At 38.6% G+C, this 22,838-nt stretch overlaps 2 protein-coding genes across 5 annotated transcripts in view; one reads left to right on the top strand and one right to left on the bottom strand.

Moving 5' to 3' along the window:
• stk10 (serine/threonine kinase 10) overlaps positions 1–15,346 on the top strand; it is a 37,363-nt gene extending 22,017 nt beyond the window's left edge. The window contains exons 8-20 of the mRNA XM_026183152.1: positions 3,522–3,656; positions 6,059–6,412; positions 6,503–6,883; positions 9,821–9,945; positions 10,706–10,829; positions 11,993–12,172; positions 12,399–12,491; positions 12,980–13,109; positions 13,241–13,365; positions 13,486–13,674; positions 13,756–13,881; positions 14,019–14,132; positions 14,666–15,346. Coding sequence (XP_026038937.1) covers positions 3,522–3,656; positions 6,059–6,412; positions 6,503–6,883; positions 9,821–9,945; positions 10,706–10,829; positions 11,993–12,172; positions 12,399–12,491; positions 12,980–13,109; positions 13,241–13,365; positions 13,486–13,674; positions 13,756–13,881; positions 14,019–14,132; positions 14,666–14,806 — 2,217 coding nt within the window. The 3' untranslated portion in view covers positions 14,807–15,346. The remainder of the gene's footprint in view (positions 1–3,521; positions 3,657–6,058; positions 6,413–6,502; positions 6,884–9,820; positions 9,946–10,705; positions 10,830–11,992; positions 12,173–12,398; positions 12,492–12,979; positions 13,110–13,240; positions 13,366–13,485; positions 13,675–13,755; positions 13,882–14,018; positions 14,133–14,665) is intronic.
• Positions 15,347–17,409: 2,063 nt separating this feature from the next.
• Positions 17,410–22,838, bottom strand: part of sh3pxd2b (SH3 and PX domains 2B) — a 33,461-nt gene continuing 28,032 nt past the window's right edge. For all 4 annotated transcript variants that reach the window (XM_026183153.1, XM_026183154.1, XM_026183155.1 and 1 more), the window contains 5 exons: positions 21,725–21,842; positions 21,316–21,524; positions 20,978–21,024; positions 20,737–20,862; positions 17,410–20,643 (listed from right to left, as the gene is read on the bottom strand). In XM_026183153.1, the coding sequence (XP_026038938.1) occupies positions 19,120–20,643; positions 20,737–20,862; positions 20,978–21,024; positions 21,316–21,524; positions 21,725–21,842 (2,024 nt within the window). In that variant the 3' untranslated portion in view covers positions 17,410–19,119. The remainder of the gene's footprint in view (positions 20,644–20,736; positions 20,863–20,977; positions 21,025–21,315; positions 21,525–21,724; positions 21,843–22,838) is intronic.

The following is a 22,838-nucleotide window of genomic DNA, read 5'->3' as shown; positions in this document are numbered from 1 at the left end:
TGCAAATATCTAAAGACGAGCTTCAATCAGACTCTAGATTTCAGAGCCAGTAGAATGAGCAAAGCCATGAGCAGGGTGTGGATTACAGAACAAGAGCAATGTCTATTAAAATTCAGAGCCACAGTTTCCTGTCTGCATCCCATAGCTGAGGAGCTGCCAGCTATTTACATTCCTGCTCTCAGCCAATGGTGTGCCAGGATTAACTTGAGTTTGCCACCTTTGGCCAATTAGAGCGAGGCAAAGATGAAAACCCTAGTCAGGCCTGCAGGGAATTCTCCATGTGTTCTCTAGTGGGGAGGGAAAGAGACAGGCGCGGCCCAGTTTTTGGTGCTGTGCTGCAAGTTTTAGATGTTTATCATGTCCACTGCCTCCTAACAGCTGTAGGCACTTGTGGGCGTGGTCAGATTGAGGCTTTGTGATGGATGTTGCATCATGTCACTTTGCCGGCAGTTACCGTCAGATATGTTACAGGCTTTAGGGTGAAGTGAGCAGATGTGGAAAAATACAGGTGAATAAAAAAGTCAGAAAAAATATCCCTGGTGCTGGATAGACTAAATAAGGGATATAAAAATAAAGCTTTGCAAAGTCTTTGTCACTAAGCTTTTCACAGGAAACAAGAATTGGTTATAAACATCTTTTTAACCTCTTCCCTTTTTTTGCCATAATTACTCTGCGTCTGTCCCACATATGCGGCTGTAAGGAATGTATACAAAAAAACATGACACAGTATCAGTCACTGTGGGTGTGTGGCTGGCCGGGAGACCGTCTGGATGACTAGTATTATATTGAATCCAGCGTCTCCTCCCATAGTTTCTCATGTGCAGGGTTTTTATGGTGTTTTTGGCAGAGCTGCCCTGGAAAGCATATAAACATTTCTGAAGTAGAACAATGTAGCACATTTTGAACTTTGAGTTAATCTTGGTTGTCTAAACTTCATAGAGTATATCTTAAGCAAAAGTGTAATCTTCTAATTCTGCAAACAACTTCTTTGAGACAGAAATCTGTCCTAAAGTACTAAATTTGGGTTAATAAAAGTCAAGTCAGTTGAGTACCACAATTGCACCTTGCCCAGTAAAATTCTTACCCCTAACTTAACTTATTAAAGTCCTAACCCTAAAAACCGTCTTAACTGCCAAACCCTCCTTCAAAAATGAAAATTTTATAACTAGTTAAATTTACATCATTCAAGATCTAAAACTGTCCATAAAGATGGAGGGACAAAAGCATACACTTTATTTTTATTCCTGTGCATGTACACCTGACCTTTTTGCAGGTTTCTCTTCTAGTCACCTAATGGTCCATATTGTGCACATTTAATCTTTATACAAAGCCATGCGCACCAAATCTCCCCCCTCTCTGTCTAAAGCAATGCGAAACCTATAAAATGGTGCATATATCCACTGATACACATCTATATCTGTGTAACAAGGCACCAGTGCTAACACTTAGTCTTTTTGCCCTGTGTTTTGCCTCAGTGAGGATGTGTTTACCTGGAGTATGGGAGGTCTGGTATAATTTATTGGATTATACAGCTTAAAGCAGATTTCTCAGAGGTTTACTGCTGTAGGTGCTTGACGCTACAGTTACTCCTACTTTTTTAGTTACTAGCTACTCATACTCATTCCTCATATAAGTTCTATGGCAATGGGAGAAAAATATCTTTTATAATCTTCAGTAGGCATTCAAATGAAATAAAGAGCTTTACTAAAGCAACAATGATTAGATAATTGACATAATGGAATTTATTTCAAGTCATTTTTATGGCTTTATAAGTTAGTTTTGATTTTGTTAACATTTGAGAAACATTTTTAAATCAGAAATTTTGGATTCTTAGTTAAAGCAGTTGATATAAAGATGTTTTGATATTTCTGTGGGTTTCATGAATTTGTAACTGGACATTTCTCATAGTTCTCTAATTTAATTAGAAAGCAACAACCATGAGTTGATTATGAAATTAGTTGCCAGTTCCCAGCCTTAAATACCTTGTTGGATGTGTAACATGTCAAAAGAATAAGATGCCTTATTTTCTCTCAGAATTGGAGTAATTCTATTGTAGTGCTTCTCACATTAAAACTCTTTTCTCAAATGTTTCACCTTGCTTAGGCTTAATGTAAATCTAAAACATGTCTGAAATTTTACTTCCAAAAAGCCTCTCTCTGCAATTTTCGAATTGAGATAGTGGAAACAGAAGTTGAGTTTATTTTAGCTCCTTTCACTTTTAAACATGCATTTATTGCAGCACTGCCTCTACCAAACATGACAAACTGAATTATTATTGAAGCATTCACTGCCATCACCATATGTTCATGTGACCTTGTTTACGCCACAGGTTTACATGGCTTTAAGATAAATCTGTTGGCTGATTACAGAGGATGTGGCCGTGTGGTTGCTGAAATCGGAGCCATTTCAGTTGAAGTTTGTCTTTAATTAACCAGCGTTGCTGCATCAGTCATGTTGATGTTCTTCTTACAAAAATCACTAAATCAAAAAGGGCTGGCTGTGCAGCAATAGTTTGAGATTTAAAAACTCTATCTTATGTTGCTCATGTTGTCAATTGATGCCATAAAATGGGCTGACATAGAAAGAATCATGACATCCAAATGTAGACACTATGCATTTAAGCATACAACTTATCCATGCATTCATATTTTGCCTCACAAATAGTCAAATGGCACTCATTTGTGTACATCTCATTAGGCAATAGCTGACTGTTATTTGTCATTGGAGAAGCTTAAAACTCAAGCGTAATGCTGTCCTCAAGGACAAGCAAGCTCCTGAACCTACAACTGTGGAGGCTCACAACACACACTGACTTCTACACACTTCATGGTCCAGCACCCCTTGCAGACTTTTCCCCTTTGTCAGCTGTTCCAGTTAAATTACACAGGAGTGCAAAGCATCTAAATAATAGATGATCAGCTTTTTATCCTTGCAGCACTCAACTTTTAATTTGCCTTTTTTATATTCCTGTTACAGCGTTCTTATTGCCTTACTTGAAGCACGGGGAAACATGCATTTTCTTTTTAGACATAGTAGAGTTGAAGACTGGTTGCTATTTTAGGTGCATTCTGTTAGAATAAACTGTTGCCTCAAGTGGAGAGTTGTATTGTGATGTTCCCATTGTTAATGCTGCGCAGGAACTGGCAGGTGTCAGATAGAGTTTCCCAGCAGTGAAAGTATGTTGTCTTGTCTTCTACTCCGGTTCCATTTAGTGTATCGTTTTTAAGCACCAGAATTTTATTTCACTTGATCCATCATTTTGTATTTTAAAGTTTTACAGATTATTTGAAAAGAAATTGATATCATTGAAAGTTGAGATGTTGCAGAATGGTGTCATCTGCTAATTATTTAAACCTGTGGAAAATACTGTTCTTGTGTTTTGTGCAAATATTGCTTCATGGTTGTAAGCCTTTTAGTCAGCCTCACTCTTAGGCAATAACTAAATGCGTAGTGTTTATAGTATTTATCCCTAAAATAAATTTCTGATCAGCCTTAATAACTGTCTCTTCTCCTATCTACAGCACCCTTTTGTGAAATCGGTGACGACCAACCGTCCGCTGAGAGAGCTGGTGGCTGAGGTCAAGGCTGAAGTCATGGAGGAAATTGAAGACAATAGAGAGGAAGGAGAGGAAGACGAGGGCATGGACCTTACTGTGGTACCAAACCTGTTCATTATCATTGTCCTTTTTATTTTGGTGTTTCGAAAACAAGAGTGGGCAGTCCATGCTCTTCCATTCAATTGGTTTAATTTATTAATGTTGTGATTTAAATTAAAAACATAATAATGGCACAGAAAATGGATGCCTTTTGACGTAGAAGTGGTATTGACTTTACAAGTAAATGCATTTCTGTGACGTTCCTCATTTTCCTGTCAGACCACACAGTGAGATGGAAATTACCCTTAATTTCAGTGTCCAGACTGTGTAATTAAGTTGCAACTTGCACACATAATGACAAAAAGGCATGCATTTACCTGCATGTGTTCCCCAGCACGTAGGTTCCTTCTTAACCACCGAGCCTCACGTTTGTAGTCCTGACTCGTTGACCTCCTCTTAAAGCATATTTTGCTAAATATAGCCTTTCTGCAGAAGGATTGATGGTTTATTCCACTGAAGTCATTCATGAATTCACAGAGAACTGGAGATTAGACAGAAACATAGGATGAAAGTGCAGTTTGCTGCCTACCCTGAGCACAAACAAAGGAACAGAAGACGGAAAACAGGCATTCACCCACACCCGCACATGGTTAAATATAGGTGCTGCTTTTGGCCTGTAGAAACAGCTATTGCCTCATAATCCCTAAAGGAGTAAATTATTTTAGGTTGCTTATTGTTCAGCCAAGATACTCTGGCCCTTAATCAAAAACATGGGGATTTCTACATAGCAATAGCAGGTCTTTATAGGATCCTTGAAATACTCTTACAAATGCTGTAATCAGACAAATGTTTTCATACATTTTTGTCCTTTCTCTATGAAGACAAATGGCCTTTTACATTGTACTTCCTTATTGTACATGTTGTGGCATTCAAGGGTCTTTTTATTTTATTTTATTTTATTTTATTTGGGTGACTCTAGTATACTGATGGTGCAAATTGGTGGAAAATGGTGGAACAGTAAACACTCTCATCTAGACAATTGAACAGTGTCTTACCTGGACAGGTATTTGAAATAGCTTTCTGTAGGAGGTCTTCTTTATGCACCTTGTTGTACATTAATCATTGAAAGGAAAGTTATTTAAAAGCAGGTGTGATGAATCAGCTATCTTTATATAAAGTAACTAAATCAAATCAATGATCTGTGTGACCACCCTTTAAAATGCTGCCAAAGTACACTGGTCCACATTTCATGGTACTTGAACGAGATGGTTTGCTTAAAATCTTACTTTGTGTTATTATTTCTCTGTGTATGACGCCAGCTGGTTTTTTTTGTTTGGTTTTTTTTGATAAAATCATTAGTTACTTTATTATCTCTTTTAAGAAAGCACAAATAAAGCTCCCTCTCATTTGCAGGCAGGAACATTTTCACACATACAGTAACAAATTGCTGACTTCGAAACAAGCAGTAACCAGACAGTTTCTCTTTTTCTATATATATCTCACAAAGTGAGAAAGTGATGTTTGCTTAGACATTAGTGAAGCTGTGAGTCATCAAGACAGGTTTTTGTTTTGTTTTGACCTGAGGGAGAAGAGACTGTTCCTGATACAGAGCTGCTGATTAGAGATGTGCACATATGTAGAATTCTTGTCTCACATGTCTGAGATATGACTGTGCAGTTATACATAGTTGTGCAATATCTTCTTTTTGCACATAAACATTACGTTATTTCTGGTTAATGTTGATGAGTGTTGCATGGCAATTTTCTTTTTTAAAAAATTAATTTATATCATTTAAATGATTGGCGTTTTTGTTTTTTGCTTTCTTTGAGCTGCATAATCAGTTAATTCTTTCCTAGTCTGATTTGATAGGGTGCTTCTGAGATGTAATTCCCTTACCTGTGTACATGCTAACTGCAGTAATATAATTTATCTAAGATTGTTAGTCTTGGGTTTTGGTTTTGCAGCATATTTGCAGGTGTTTCACATACTTTTGACACCGTAAAGTGCAGCTTTGTCTGCATAATAAAATACATTTAACGCACTGCTGTATGCAAAAATGAAAGAGTGCACACTGAATTATTTCGCATCAAGATTTTCATAATAGCAATGATAATGATAATGCCATTAACTCTCAGGTCCTGGCAGTCTGTCCTGACTTACGCAGGTTTTTCACCTCTGTAATTATTACCTCGCCATTGCAGATTAGATGGCTATCTAAGCCACACTTAAAAGTAGCAATGTGCAAGTATAAAACAGGAATGACTGCATTCATACTAAAGCAAAGATTGAAGTTACTTAGCAAAAAGGTGGACGGCCTGAATGTTTTTTTTCCCCATTAGTGTTTGGACCAGAAGCAAAGGTTGAAAACATTAACATTTTGGAGACCACCCATGACTTAATGTCTTACGAACATGAAATGTTTTGTCACACCAGTGCCTAACAGCACTTCTCTGTTCCTTTAGTCCTCAGCCAAGGAGCCATGCCAGACTAGTCAGACCAGTTTGGAAGGTGACCAGCCCCCGGACACCCCAAGCCCTACCACACCTTCTTCACCTGCACCAGTACCATTCCCCAGGAAGCTGAACCAGCCAGATACATCAACAGAGGAAGAACCAGGCTCCACCATGGCAGTCCCTGTACCCCTGCCACGGCAGAATGTCCATAAGAAAGATCCAGATGAGGTGGGAGACAAAATGGGTGAAATCCTTGAGAAATCAGAGTCTGAGAAATCTGAGAGTGAGTCCTCAACCAAGACTACCTTCTCAGACTCTGGTATTGAGGATGGGAAGAGTACACCCACACTTGAGGAGGAAAAGGTATTTTTTGAAAGTTGTTCTGCTCGTGTATATTTATGAAGTGGGATTATTTATTTATTTTTAGTATTAATACTAAAATCATTGTTCTAGGTTGCCGGAGACACCCCAGAGACAGAACAGCCACCATCTCTCTTTGATATGGAATCTGAGAGATCTGAGGAATGTACGATAAACTTTATAGGTTCAACAGAACCAGAGGTCCCCAAGATCCCAGCTAATGGAGAATTGCCAACTTCAAGTGGTGTTTCGATTCCTGTACCTTCGCCTGCATCTTCCTCTGCTCCCACCCAGGTAGCAAACGGCAGCCTAATAGAGGATTCCCCTGAGAAGAAACCAATGGGACCAAACGCTGATCCTGGTTCATCTTATCTCAATGGAGGGATTATTGAGCAGTTGTCCTATTCAGGCAGCATGGCATCTGAGAGCATGGATTTGTCTGTCCACAGGGAGAACACATCCATTAGTGCACGGGTGAGCCAACACAGATCAAAGCTTTCTGTACTTAAAGGAATTTTCATATGATTCATTTACTCAAACTTTTTAAAATGCCAGAAAGGAATGGTCAGAGAAGATAGATCCCTCATTCTCTAAAGTGTTTTTGCAGAACATATCTTTATGGCAAAACCAGTGCTCAAGTGTTAAAGATGTACAGAGGGCAGCTCTGTAGGAAAACCCCTCCTGGGGGGAAAAAAAGAAGTGTTTCTTTGCACTCATAGCGGAACTGAAACAGCATTGTGTCGTTTTAGGGTGTGGGAGTTTGACACAGAATATTGCCTGTCTCCCATTAGGTTTGCACGCACATTGCACTTAGGGAAACTCAAAGTTTTACATTCATGAGGACTTAAGTAACTTTTTTTATTGACTGTGAGGTTTGCTGGGATTTATTTCTCAAGTTTGGACTGAATTGGTGACAAAGCATATTGGGGCATCTCCAAAATGACTATTTATTTGATTTACCAGCTTGAAAAAGGATATTAGGTTGTCTCTGCTTAAGAATCACCAAATCCATGTCTGACAGTCCTTGTAAGTGAGACGATTGGGAGGCTAGACGTTGGGAAAGAGAAGCCAAATATGCAACACTTTCAGTTCATCTAGACCAGTGGTGGCCTTTGTGTGGGCACAGTTCAGCATTCACTATTGTGAGTGGAAATTTCTATGCAGCCCATTGTCAGTGAGTTGCTTCTGGAGGCTTATGGACTGACCATGATTAAAATCCTATTAACTGGGTGTGGAGTCATGGCTGTTCGACATGTCAGGGTTTTTTTTTTTTTTTTAAATAATAGATTATTTACCAGACGAGTCTGCCTATAAGCTTTTTTCTTTTTATTATTTTCTTGGGGTTTTTTTGTTGTTTTTTTTAATATGATTTCTATGTTTCTGCATGAGAGAATGAGTGCAAACATCAGTGTGCACATGCACTTATAAATCCATGGGGTGTGTGTGAGAGCTACATGTGTTTTTTCTTTTGTTTGTTTACTCTTTTTGTTTTTGTGTGAATGAAGAGTGACAGGGAGTCAGCACAGTCACAGATGAACTCAAACATAAACGCCACAGCTGAAATGCAGAGTGATGAATATATATCCTTTCATCTTGGTGTAAATGTGCGATTAATAACACACCAGAACACACAAGCACATAGACTTATTGTCATCGTTAGTGTGTCAGTTACGCAGAAAATGATTCAACAGTACTGAGCAGTGCAACATTAGCATCCGGTAGCTGCCAGCTATGACAGGAGCCTCACACAGATTCATATGGAGCGTGTTTGCTCAGCTGTGTTGGCTTCATGGGGAAGCTTTGTTATGGCGAACAGCAGTTTGTGCAAACCAAAATAATTCCCTCTGAGTGGGGAACACCTTCCTAGGGTCCTTTTGTGCTAATATATTTACTCTTTTTTTTCTTTTTTAAACTCTTCAGCCAATTGTTTTGTTTTCTTCGAACAAAATGGAGAAAAGACCAGAAATAAGCCGACAATACAAAAAGCAAACAAAAAAAAAACTGCTCGCCTACATCTAAGACAAGTACTTCAAACAAGAAAGTCCCTGTTACATTAAAAGATAAAACAAACTTAATTGTTTACATAAAATAATTCTGATTTACTTTTTGTAATAAAATCATTCTTTTTTTTTTTTTAATTTCAAGGCAGATCTGTATCATTCTCTCAAGAGGAAGAGTTGCGATAACTTCTTATTCACTATGTAACAGTGAAAGCAAAACTGTCATTAGCTTTTTGTTTTAGTTTTGTATTCATTTTTATTTTAATTGAAGCACAAATAACTTTGAGAGTATTGGGATTTTCTCTTACTGTCTTCATACCTTCTGTCTTGCGTTCACGCTCTCTTTAGTTCTCTGGTCTCATCTCCTCTTCATTATATATGAACTATTTATACACCAGGAAGTGACGACATTCAGAACTTCCCAGTGTTTGCTGAGTAAACCCTTTCATATCATTTTGCAAATATTGTCCCTGGAGGATGACTTGGACAGGGGACAAAGAAGGCGTAACTTCTCAGTTACACATGCTCCAGTTAACCGTGACAGTTTTGCATTGCAATTACAATACGCTATGGCTCATGCACTGACTGAAAGGAAATGTGTGTTTACATCATCGCACATTGTTTGGTTGAACTGCCTGATTTGTGCTTTTTGAGCTAGAGCAAACTTGAACAAACCTTCGTTGGCTAAGAAAAAGGTCATCTGCTCTGTGGGTGAATGTCTAGAAATGTCCTTTCGGACAATGTGAAGATCCACAAGTCTGGATAAAGAAGGCCTTTAACCAGTATTCTTGTTGAAGAAGGTTGAGAAGTCAAGTCACATGGTGCCATATTTGGTATACGATGTTGTTACTACCTCCATGGCGCTCTCCATTATGCTAATGGATCAGCATCTTGCTTCTTGTTACAGTAGAACCTGCCATACAGGATATTAGTGCCATGTAAACATACACACTGTCATACATACTTACTCAGCCTCTCCTTTAACAGATAAAGACTACACTACAGATGAACCTTGACACATTTGAAATATTTGAAGTTAATTCGTAGGAATTTGCATGAAAATAGTTTCTGTGAGTGATCTGAAGATTTTTTTTGGGGGGGGGGCGATATTGGGGTGTTTGTAGTTCCTTACAGTCACAGTACACAAGAGTCACAAAACAACTCTGTGACTAAATTATATTGCGGCTGATATAAGCACAGAGATTTTACAAGTAAAGTTGCAAATTGTTTTTCACACACAAAAAGAAAACCTGTCTATTGCGAGAGTCTAATTATGCTATGGAAGTGAAAGAATCTGGTAGTACTGACCTTTTAACTACTAAAAAAACAGCATTTAAACTCAAAGTACATGAAAAAAGGTTCAATTCTGAGTTTAAAACCAGGCTTTTCTGTGTTTTTGTCTACCTATCAGAACTTTTCAGATAAGACTCTGAGGCGGACCAGAAAGTTTGTTGTTGACGGTGTGGAGGTGAGTGTGACCACCTCCAAGATCATCAGTGACGATGAGAAGAAAGATGAGGAGATGAGATTCCTCAGGTATGTGGGTGATCTTATTATTCCCTGGTAGCTAAGCCGTTTTTCATTCACTCTAAATGAGAGGCATGGACTCTTGTGTTCTCAGGACACAGTGAACACTGGATTGGGACTTATTTATTTTTGTTTTATGTTTTAGTTCTTACTATTTAAGTCATCCTGCTCTTTGGGAATTTAGTCCCTTGAGATTAGAACTGTTATTGGAAAAAGTGTAATTTGGTCTCTGGTCTGAGAGGAAAATTTAATTTCTGAAATTACTTATTCGTTAAGTCAAAGTTCAGGTGATCTGTATTTGGCATTTGAAACAACTGATTTCTGTACTTCCTCTGAAGCATAGTGAGTTCTTGTGTTTTACTCCTGCCATCTAGTGGTGGGACTATGATATTGCACCTATAGCTGCAGTAATATTTCGATATCATTCTTAGTTTAAATTTGGTGAAAATAATCTTCAGAAACTCGGTGCTGAACAAAAATTGCATCTTCTTTTGCTTCCATTGGGTTTGCACCATTCAGAGTGTTGTTAGTGGTCTGCCAGCATAAACATTGTTTTTATTATAAAGTAAGCTCAATTTATTCTACTCTCTTATTCATTACTTTTCTGCTGCCGTGGCCTGATCTAACCTGTGATAAAGTTCTAACCTGTAATTTAAGCACTTGTGTTATTTTGCTACCAGTTATAGTAGATCTTACCTGACATAGTTTCATTTATTTTAGGTGTCCTTAGCTACATACATACATACATTTGTTTTGTTTTTTTTTGTAGGCGGCAGGAGCTGCGCGAGCTCCGTCTGTTGCAGAAGGAAGAGCAGCGAGCCCTGGCTGCTCTGAATGCCAAACTCGAAACACAAAGGGAACAAATACAAAGACGTTTTGACCAGGAGATGAATGTGAGTCACATTACTCTAACAGCTTTAACAACAGCATTTTCGTCTTTAGCTAAAACTTAGTCAGACAGTTGTTGCATTAATTCTATGGTCGTATGTATTTTTGTCACACTTAAATGTTTCAGGTCATCAAACAAATTTAAATAGTAGACAAATATACCATATGAAAGCACAAAATGAAGTTTCTAAATGAAGGTGTTTTATTATTAAGGGGGAAAAATGCAAACCTACATGGCCCTGTGTGGGGGGGGGGAAGTGATTGTTTACTAAACCTAATAACTGTTGAGCCACCCTTAGCATCAACAACAAAAATCAAGCATTTCCAATAACTAGCAGTGAGTCTTTTACAGTACTGTGGAGTAATCACCTTTGCAGAATTGTTGTAATTTTGCCACATTGCGGTTTTTGAGCATGAACCTCCTTTTAAAGGTCGTGCCACAGCATCTCAATCGGATTCAGACCAGAAATTTGACAAGACCACAACAAAGTCTTCAAGAAAAACAAGCTTTTTGTTTTTCCTAAGCCATTCAGAAGTGGACTTGCTGGTGTGTTTTGGATCATTGTTCTGCTGCAGAACCCAAGTGTGCTTCAGTTTGAGGTCACAAACAGATGGCCACACATGCTCCTTCAGGATGTTTTGGTAGACGGCAGAATTCATTCTGGTTCTGTTTACCACAGCAAGTCTTCCAAGTCCTGAGGCAGCAAAACGGCCCCAGACCGTCACACTATAATCATATATTACTGTTGGTAGGATGTAAAATGCTTTGTTGGTTTTATGCCAGATGTAATGGAACTCAAACCTTTTGTCTCGTCACTCCAGAGTATTTTCCAAAAAATGTGGTTAATCACAGTTAATCATGATTTAAGAAGGTCAAAGGGCAATTACTTTTTTACTTTTTCACACAGGACCAGGCAGGTTTGGATAACTTTTCTCCCTTAATAAATGAATGAAATCCTTTAAAACCTGCATTTTGTATTTACTTGGCTTATCTTTATCTAATATTAAAATTTGTTTGACGATCTGAAACATGTAAGTGTGACAAATATGCAAAACACTCTGAAATCGGGATGGTTTCAGTTGCAATAAACTTTTGAACTAGGAACATTTTCCTTGTTTGCCATCAGCTAAAATTATAATGTGCATATCGCCTGTTGGTGTGTCCTAGACCAAGAAGAAGCACTTTGATACAGAGCTGGAGAATCTGGAGAGGAACCAGAAGCAGGCAATTGAGAAAATGGAGGAAGAACACAAAGTTAAACTGAAAGAAGAAACCAGGCGTATCAAAGCAGAACAGGAACGAGACTATCACAAATTCCTGGACCAAATAAAACTAAAGAAAAAGGAGGTAAAGTGTGTGTGTGTGCACCTAAGCAAAATAACCAGTAATTATTTCACATATTCTTGCCTTTATTTAAGCCCACTTGATCTCAATAGGACATAAAGAAAGGGTGCAAGTCAAAGGAAGCTTTCAGTGCTCAACCTCGGCGACTGCACAGCTGTGTTGATTTTTGTATACCTTTCTGAAGTTCTGATGTCTGAGGTTTAATTACTGAAGTGTATTTTCTTTTTAGGTAAAACAATCTGTTGATAAGCTGCCCAGAAGTCAGCGTAAAGAAACCTTAAAACAGAAGATGAATTCCTTCCAAGAAATGAAGATGTCAGAGGTATGATGCTAGGTCATTTGTGCCATTTTGATGCATAATTACAGCTCAGTTAAAACAAATTTATTTTTTTTAAACTCTTAAATTTAGTATTATTTTTCAGTCTATATTGCTTTGGTGGTGCAAGTTGCTCAGTTTTGGAAATATTTACAATTGTGACGTGATCATAAAAAATATGTTGAATGCACTGGAGAAAGCTCCTTTTTCAGAAACAATGAACCTGGTTAAATGGCTGCTATATCTAAGAACTATTCTTTTGCTATCAAACTACTAACCAACTTTATCACTGCAAATAGAAGTATACATCTACCAGGAAATAGACTAGATGTAAACACTGATGGCATGCTTCTCAGTTGAGTTATGTTGGTTGCAGGCTTCTGGTAATTGGCATGTGTAGATTGTTTGAAGGGAAACGGCACCTGCATGAAACTGCTGATTTTTGTCTGATTATTCACCCACTCCTCAATTTCTCCTCCTTCTCCTTTGTTTAGGAAGAGAAATTCCTTGTAGCTCAGAAAAACTATCTGCACATCACACTGAGGAATATCATTTCCAACAACAAGAGAGAGATTGCAGACCTGGAGAGGGATTGTCTTAACAAGAAGCAAAGCCTAATCAGAGGTACAACATCCGTAAAGCAAACAGAATCACAGTAACAATTTCAGCTTTGTTTTCTTCATTTTGTGTTTATCCCATCCTTGCTGTAGTTACCATTTGATTTCATTCAGTGTCAACTTTTTAAATTTGATTAGAGCGTGAAAATACGATGTGGGACATGGAGCAGAAGAACCTTTATGAGAAACATCAGTTGGTGAAGCAGCAGATGAAAGATCAGTACTTCCTCCAGAGGCATCAGCTTCTCAAAAAGCATGAGAAGGTACACTAGTGGATATCATCTTGCCACAATAAGTTTGCACACACAACTTGGTAACACCTAAATCATGATTACATGACAAAATCAAGTTAACCAATTCTGTGTTGTTGTTTTTTCCTGCAGGAAAAGGAACAGATGCAGAGTTACAATCAGCGAATGGTTGAGATCCTGAAAACTAACCAGCAGCTGGAGAAGAGCCGACTGCCTAAGATTCAGCGCAGTGAGTCAAAGACTCGAATGACCATGTTCAAAAAGAGCCTTCGCATTACCTCATCGGGCAGTGCTGCAGAGGACAAGGAGAAGATCAAACTGGTGAGACAGAGGGGCTTTCTTACTCCATATTCACACATTCAGTTAACTATTTATTAACTTTCTCCATGCGTGGCTCTCCAGTTTTCTCAGCAGGAGGAGAAGCGGCAGAAGGCGGAGAGGCTGCATCAGCAGCAGAAGCACGAGAACCAGATGAGGGAGATGACTGGTCAGTGTGAAAGCAATATCAGAGAGCTGCTGCAGCTACAGGTGAGTGAGGGCAAATTTAATAAAACATTTTTATTACAAATCTATTTGTAGTTTTTTTTTTTCCAAAGAATATAGAGGACACTTAATGAACATAATAACTAGCCCACATTGCTTAACAAGCACATTTTCTGCTGCAGAATGAAAAATGTCACCTGTTGATTGAGAATGAGACTCAGAGGCTCAAAATGTTGGATGAGCAACACAATTATATGATGAAGGACTGGAGGGAACAACTGAAGCCCAAAAAGAAGGTATGTTGTCTCCACTCACAATTTCTTACAAACAAAAATGTATTGGAGTCTATTTTGTGGCTCAGATACTCCCAAAATACTATCATCATAGTAATTTCTATATTTTTAAGAGCAGGCTTACTGGGAATTTTCATCAAAAACACACTGAAATGTGCTCGGTGTGAATTGAGATAAAGATAAAAAAATGCCCTTTTTCTTACTAAAGTTGTAATAAATGCAAACAATTGTAAAACATTTATGGTTACGGTATTTTTGCTCGGGTGTTTTGAGAGTGTTTTCATTCTGAGCTCCACTTTTCTGGTTCCAGGCTCATTCTTATAACATATTTTGCTGTAGCCATGCAATTCAATAAGCAAAGTAGTAGTTAAGTACTTAAATGTACAAGACACAATGTAATAACTGCTTTCCCAATCATATAACAGGAACGTTGATATATCAAATAATTCATGATTTTAGTGCTCTGTTTTCTACTTTGTTCACATTGCAAAAGTTTACATCTTTGTGAGGTAAACTTGTGCATTTTACATTCCCAGGCCCTTGAAGATGAACTGAATGCCAGGAAAAGGGAGCAGGAGGCTTTCTTCAGGATGAGTGAGAGTTCCGACTGTCCAAACCCCAGTTCTCCCAACAGAGTCTCCAAATTTATGCCGTATCAAGATGAGACTACCACATGAGAACAGATGCTGTGACATTACACAATATTATCTTCTGCCCACTAATGTATACACACCCACTGGTACCATTGCCTGCTGGCCTTCTTTTTTTTTCTCTTGCTTTACCAGTAATGGCAGAATACTGATCCTTCCATTAGGTTTCTTTATTGTTTTAGTAAATATTTATGTTTTTATTCATGTTCTGATGTGCGTCATTAGACACCCTGACATAATATCTACTCCCATACAGTGTTTGCTTTCTTTTTCTTTTCAAGCATGCTTCAGATTTCTCAATAATGTGATACAAAGGCCATTTATTGGGGTGAGCTGAAGATACCAAATTATCTGTTTTAATGATTAAATATTCAGAAAAACCACCTTATGATTAGGCAACAGGTTTTTTGTTTTTTTCCAAAGCACCCAGCCAGAGATCATTTTTTCCACGATAACAAGGAATGCTATAAATATTAACGACCTAGTAAATGAGTACTTGCTTACCTTAATTTTTCAAGGTTATCTTTCAAATAAGACCAAAAACTCCTCTAGAAATGTTTTGATTTACTGAATCTTTTTTTTTTTTTTTTTTTTAATTTCCTGTTCTCTGTGCCTTACTTTGCCTTTGCTGCCAAAGTTTGCCTTTATTTATTTTTACTCAAAGAACATTATACAGCTTACCCCTATATAGTTTTGATTTACTTTGTCTTTTAATCATGGAATGAAGGATGTGATGATTTTGTGTCTTTTTTGTTTTAAATGAGGGATAAGGCTGAATGCAATGTATCTTTGAATTTAATGGTTTCTTTTAAGATTTCGTTGTTAACTAATAAGGGAACTCAAGTTTTGTTGTTTTTTTTTCAGTATTGCTCAGTTATTTTTTCTGTTGTATCATTACTGTAGAAATCAGTCACACTGGATGGGAACTGACAAAGCCAGAGCTGTTTGGTTTTTTTTTTTGTTTTGTTTTTCTTTCAGGATGTTATAGAGGGGAGTTAAATTTGAATTGTTATGCAACATGCAGTAAATGCTAACCAATGTGCAATATTATATGTTTTTGCTAAGCTTACAGAGGTTTATTTTTCTTAAACTTTGCCTTCCTTTGCACTGAGAGCAAGAATAACATGAAGAGCTTAAACCCAAAAATATATATGTTAACTTTTTTTGGGAGGTGAATAAAAGCCTTTGGTTAAGAGTGATTTAACCATTTTATAATTTTTAGGTATTCAATAGCAATAATTTAGGTTTTTACACAATAGTTCTTCACATCATTTTAAGGGGATGCAACAATTCAGTCTGCTGTAAGATGCCTCTAGCTGTTTAATTTTCTACTTAAAGTTTGCAGCTCAAAATCATCATTTCTTGAGTGAGGAGCGGTTTTATTGGAGCAGTTTGCATCAGCTAACTGCAGTTGGCCTGCAGATTTACACTGAATCAGGTCCACAATCAGGTACAGCTTAATCTCTCTTATATCAGAAGTATTTACATTTACAATTCTTTTCTTACCGTTTACTGGCTCTGTATCTCTGACTCTCTGCCTTAGTTTACATAACATTATTTGTGTGGAGGGACTGTATGAATAAATTTTTTTTCAGAAGGAACCACTGTTGTAAATAAATGCAGATTTTATAATTGCTGGATTGTTGTGGAGATTCTTTGTAACATGATACCACCTGTTCTACTGGAAAACGCATCAAGACTGTCAGATGATATAATTTTTTTTTTTTTTTAAACAGTTGGTTAAAAAAAGATTTGTGGGATTAAAAATCCAGTGTCAACTCCTCTATATATAAACACACACAAGGAAAGGTTATTAAAAAAGTATTGTGGAGAACGCAGGAGTGTGACTATATACAGGATGTTTTTCATGTAACTTATGTTAGATAGTATAGCAAATTCAGTCATTCATTGCAGCAGTGCTAAAGCTGGAGGAACTGAAGCGAGAACATTCCAGTTTGTTACACTCACCACGCACTTCATTGGATACAAATGTTCAATTGCTTGTAAATCCAAATGTTTAATTAGCCAATCACATGGTAGCATATAATCTCCCATGCAACCATCTCTAGCATTTACAGAGTGGACAGAGGACAATATCCAGTGAGCGGCAGTACTCTGGGAGAAAATGCCCAGCTGATGCCAGAGGTGAGAGAATGGCCAGACTCCTTTGAGCTGATAGAGCAACAGTAGCTCAGACATGTAACCTTGAAACAAATAGGTTACTGCAGCAGAAGAGCACACCAGCTGAAAACAGAAAACTGAGGCTACAATTCACACAGATTTAGAAGATTGAAGGAACATTGTCTGCTGTAAGGAGTCTCAATTATGCTACAAAACTTGGTCTAAACACCACAAAATCATGGATCCATACTGTCTGACAGTGGTGAGGGTTTCTTGAACAGGAAAATCCCTCGACAATCACCAGATCTCAAATCAGTAGATGGCATTTTGCGATGGGAGATTCACATCACAGATGTGAAGCTGACAAATCTGAAGTATGACTGATGTTACCATGTCGACACAGATCAAAATCTCTGAGAATTTGTGCAATGAAGAATTTAAGCAGTTCTGAAGGAACTACAACCCAAATAAATCAAACGCTAAACACTGAGTGGAAGCAGTGGGGCATCTGAAGTGAAAAATCACAAAACTTTTATTGACTTAAAGCAAAAGCAGATACACTGTAATGAAAACACATAGCAAAAAGGTAAACAGTTTACAATACTGAAATAACCCCTATACACTTGCCTTGCATTGTACTTCTGTCCTTTCCCTTTAGGATTTCACTTTAGGATTTTTTTTTTTTTAAAGTTGGTAACATACTTTGGTATGATTGGAAGATGGTATAACATTATAGCAACTACAAGCAGAACAGAATTAGTGTTATAAAGCTCGCAGCCTTGTCTAATTATCTTCATAACTATGAACAGATTTATTTTTTTAGTGTCAGACAATTGGTACTTTGTAAACACTTGAGATATGGACCAATTGTTAGATTACCAGCCAGTTGTTTCCCCAAACCTTTCCTTAATTACTTAAATCCTATCATCAACCAAATCAACAACCAAATACCTTCTTGAAACTTTCTTCTTCTAACCCTTTGATCAGCACAGAGGGGGATAAAATAGATGGAACATCAAAAAAAAGTGACAATAGTTAAGATATGACTCATTTCTGTACAATAAAAAATAATTTGTTTCACCGACCATACTTGAGACCAGTCAAGCGTCAATGTAAAACATTATTCTTATACAACGGTCATACTTTGTTATCGGAGCACCACACTTCGGTTACGAACAGATTGTACATTTACAATACTGTAAATCATTGCACAAATGACTGTAGGTATTCAATTGCTATGTCAGATAGGCAGATGTGCTCTGCCGTTCACATTTTGCAAATCCCACTGATGGCTCTGAGAACAGTTATGTTAAAATACTTTGATATATAGACCCTTCTTGCCTTCTCAGTTTGGATAATATAGCCTCTTTGCTACAGTGAGGATAACACAAATAAAGAAAGCAGTCTGAAAATGGCTTATAAAACTAAATGCACCGTGGCATTCTCCCCTTTCTTTCAGTGTGTGCAAACCTTAAACTTCAGCTGAAATGACTGAAAGTGCACATCTGTTACAATTCGTTGCAACATTAATTATGCAGTCAGAATAAAAGCAATACAACACGGAAACGCTAATATGCACGTCTCCAAGGTAACAAACAGCACTGGGCAAAGAGATAACCAACTATTAGCGCTTGAAAGTTCAGATGTAGTCAATGAACTCCCCCAGTGAGTTAATTTAAACGTCTACTCTGTACTCTTGCAATGTATAATGCGATTCTTGATTTTATAGTAAAATGACTCCAAGACTCCAACAAGGACTATGTCTACCATTGCATACCATTTAATAAGCGCTGAAGCACTTCGCATATAATATTGAGGCACCATATATTAAAAGGCAAGGGTGTAGATACATTTACTGCTCTTCTAGTTTCTAGCCCGAGAAATGGCGAGACTGACACGGTGACTAACATACGGCAGCAAAGGCAAGATACTTTTTTTTTTTTTTAACCTAAGATTTCATATATAGTTGACATAAAACAAAAAAAGTAAACATTACAAAACCCAACAAGGTCATGTGTTATTGCTGGTTCAGTTGGTAGGTAAAATATTTGTATAAAAATGAAACAAAACAAAATGTGTCAATAAAAAAAATGTACCTATAAATTAAAAAAACCAAAAAAAAACAGGCTAAGTAGCAAGAAATTAGTGAGATCTTGTTCATTTAGATCATTAAGTTACTTATATGTTCATATGGCGATGTGTGCAAGCACATTTACTTCCTAAGGTTTCTTGCTCAGGTAATTCGAGGGGATCCAGCTCTCGACTTCTTCTCCTACGTTTTTACAGAACCACCAGCCACTGCTGTTTTTTTCCAGAACCTCAAACACTGTGCCCACCTTGAAGCTGGATGTTTGCTCATCCCCTTCAAAGTCTGCCACAGCAAGATACAGCTCATCCTTGCTGGGCTCCTTGAGTAAAGGTGGAAGCCTATCCTTGGGTGGCCCAGGCTTCAGCTGGGGCTTTGGAGGAATTGGGACTTTATTCACCTTGGGCTCTTCCTTCTCTTTGCTTGCTGGTGCCTGAAACCCTTTGGGTTTTGGGGGAGGTGGTCTGCTGAGCTGTGGTGGTCCAGCCTTGGGAACGTCCTGGGTTTCTTTAAGAGTTGGTGGAGATTTAAGTTCAGTTGGACTTGATGGATCAGTTTTCTTTGGAGGGGGTGGTCTTTTTGGAACCGTGGCCGGCGGTCTCTGAGGGGGTTCCTTGTGGGGAGGCACTGCTGGTTTTGCAAGAGGCGATGAGCTCTCCTGGCCATGACCACTGATGTGTTTTGGTGGAAGTTTTGGCTCATTAGAATACTTACCGTTATTCAGAGGTGGGATGCTCACTGGAGGAGAGCTAGGGGGTGAACTTGTGTGGGAACTATTTACTGCTGGCGAGGCGTCATTCTGATGGTTCACCTCTGTTGAGCTAGCATCTGCCGGCTTAGATGGTCTCAACTTGCTTCTCAAGTTGGTGATGTCTACTTTGTTCTCCCCTGGGGGATCTGGCTTGGCAGCTGTAACGGGTTTAGGTCGGACCACTGGCTTTGCCTTCATAAACACAGCTGGGCCCGGTGCCTCGGTTTTCTCCTCCTGTGATTCTGGCTTGGGTTTTGGTGGCTGTTTAGGCACAGGTTTCAGATTAAACTTCTTCACCTCTTTGGCAGAGATCTTGTGGCCACATTCAAGACCCATCTCATTTCGAAGGTGAAGAGCTTTGCTCTTTTCATCTTTCTTGGTCTCTGGGGGTTTGTCTGATTTGAAGGGGGGAGGTTTAGGTGTAACCAGTGGCACGATGACCCCAGGAGCTGGGGGTTTTGGAGGCAAAGGTTTGGAGTTATCTGACCTCGATTTCTCTGCTACCTCCAATTCAAAGCTCTTATTAATAGACTCTCTTCGAGGCGGCAGAGCAGGTTTCTCCTCAGCGGGAGGTGCAGTTGGGGCTGGGGGCAAAGGCCCAGAGAAAGAGGGCCCCTTGCTGGCATTGGACTTCCAATCTCTGAGCTTAGGGCGCGTAGAGGACTCAGAGGCTGCATTTGGCTCATCTGGTAAAGGCTTGGACCAGTTGTCATCTGTACCTGAAACATTCGAACAACCACCATCCTCCAGCCTCAGCTTCTCCATCTCATTGGGCAACGGGGCGAGGAAATTGGGTCGCAAGGCATTGCTGGTCTTCTTGTACTTGTCAATAAAAGTGGCAGGTGCCCAGCCTTCTTTGTCATCGATCTGGATGTACCACCAACCACTTGCATTCTTTTCAATCACCTAGAATGTATCAATGTAGTTTAAACCAAATGTTAGTGAAAAACCATTTTCCTTAATTCAGAGGAGCAAAACTTTAGGCCGTGTCTAACCCACCTCAACTTTGACTCCAGCTTGGAAGCTGATTCCATCAGGGATGGTGGTCTGAAAGTCTGCTATGGTGTAGAACTCTTCCTCAACTTGGGGAGCGACGGGTGGCTTGGGTAAGTTTGTACCACGTGGCTGTGGGATGTGAGAGGGCACACATAAAGGTTGCACTGGTGAAAACCTTATTTATTTATTAAGCCACTGAAAGCTATCTTCAGATATACAGAATCACCACTGGGTATATTCTTACAATGGTGAGATCTCTGCGTGGAGGAGGTCTGTGTCTTGATCCCACTTCTGCAAAAAACAAAACAAAATCACACTAGTAGCTCGCAGCCCAACTGAAAACTAGCAATATGTGTTCTGGGAAATTGTTACACGTCTCCATTCAGGTTTTCTCCACTGGCACAATAAATATTTTGACTGTCATTAGCTAAAACTGTATTATTTGGCACATTGTTGCTTTGCCAGAAAAAAGGTTTTAGTCACTTGTGTGCAAGCTTATCTTTGCAAAGCTTTTGCATGCTTTGGTTGCTTTAATATTTTAAAACTAAATCTCAGAGGCACTGTTTTGTTAAATTCACTTACTGATTTTGTTGTTCTCAGAGAAAACTGAGAGCCTGTTTTCCTTCTGGCTATTCTCTCGGTTTTCTCTAGCGGCGTTGTTTTGCTGGATTTGTTTAGAAAGCCCATCTAGGTCATTTGTACTGGCATGAGGAGGAGCGCCTGCTGACTGCTTCTGCATGTCAGCCTTCTTCAGGTAGGACGCTGGGGCCCAGCCCTCACGGCCTTGGTACCTAAATGGAGGAGAGATGGACAGTTAGTGGCTGATATATAATGAACATAAAGCTGGACGAAAACAAAAAAATTGGACCTTCCTGCAGTCTGTACAGTAACATGCATTAGCATTTTCATTCCTATTACCACCATTATCAACAATGTACTAAGAAGTATTTGAACATATTGCACTGTATTACAAAAATGTGGCTGTTGCTACCTGATCTTCCACCAGCCTTCCAAGTTCTTCTGAATAACCTCAACAATCATGCCTTTCTCCAGGTCGATCTCATCCTGGTCTCTGGCCGAGTACGGGTAAATCACTGAATACTTCTCTTCTGAACGTGGAAAAAGGAAATATTGTTACGTGTATCAGAACACGTTATCAGTTCACAGTTAGGGTGCCACAAATAAACGCATAATGTAGGCTGGGTACGTATAGCACATAATGACACACTTAAACTACTATGGCCTAAAGTATTTATCCCCAGAGAGCTGATTCTGGTCATCTGGATGCAGCGTTTTCAGTGGATGAAACATTTTGTCACTTAACCAAGTGACTGGAAAAGAGTCGACTGTCTGGGATTTCCATTACCTGGATCTGTTTTTTTTTTGTTTTTTTTTAAACTTTTCTCAATGTGAAACTGAATCAAAGATGACAGTAAAAGTTACAGCATTTTAAAAAAATTAATTCAAGTAATAATGCAACCAGTCTAAAATAAAATAAAGCGTTCAAAAGGATTTAATAGGAGTGAATGCCATCTTTGTTATTCCCACTCGCCTCTAATGGCAGTACTGGCAGTTGACATAGGTTAATGGGTGTGATCTCCAAGTAAAAGTGTGTTGCCAGTGACACACTGCCAACAAAGCTGAAAGTGGAGCTTGTTGTGCCACTGCTAACGACTGGCACAACAAGCTCTAACTTCACATATTTACGCAGAAGCAAGCACTGGGTGGTTGGATGTTGAGCTGCCTTTTGAGACCAACTTTTTCCTCAACAGACTTTAAATTAAACCTTCTCTTTTTAAGACTGAACACAGAAGGAAATGAGGAATTTTGCTTCTGACCAAAACTTCAAAAACACCAGACACAGACTATCATCCTTTTTTTCCCCACAAAGTTGGCAAAGATTCTTGTTAGGGCAAAAACGACAGGAACTTCTTTCTGATTAACAGAAACTGCTCAGCAATTTAATATTGAGATTTCAGATGAGATACTGTGGTTGCTATAGGCACACATTAGTTTTACCTGTTATAACTTATCTAGTGAGGCAAGGCTTGAGCAACATCTTGTGGAGTGAAAATGTAAGACACAAAAACGCACACACAGGACAA

This window comes from Astatotilapia calliptera, chromosome 10 (genome assembly GCF_900246225.1).
Source record: "Astatotilapia calliptera chromosome 10, fAstCal1.2, whole genome shotgun sequence".
Lineage (NCBI taxonomy): Eukaryota > Metazoa > Chordata > Actinopteri > Cichliformes > Cichlidae > Astatotilapia > Astatotilapia calliptera.
Note: the sequence above shows the minus strand (reverse complement) of the source record. Positions and strands in the feature narration are given on the sequence as shown.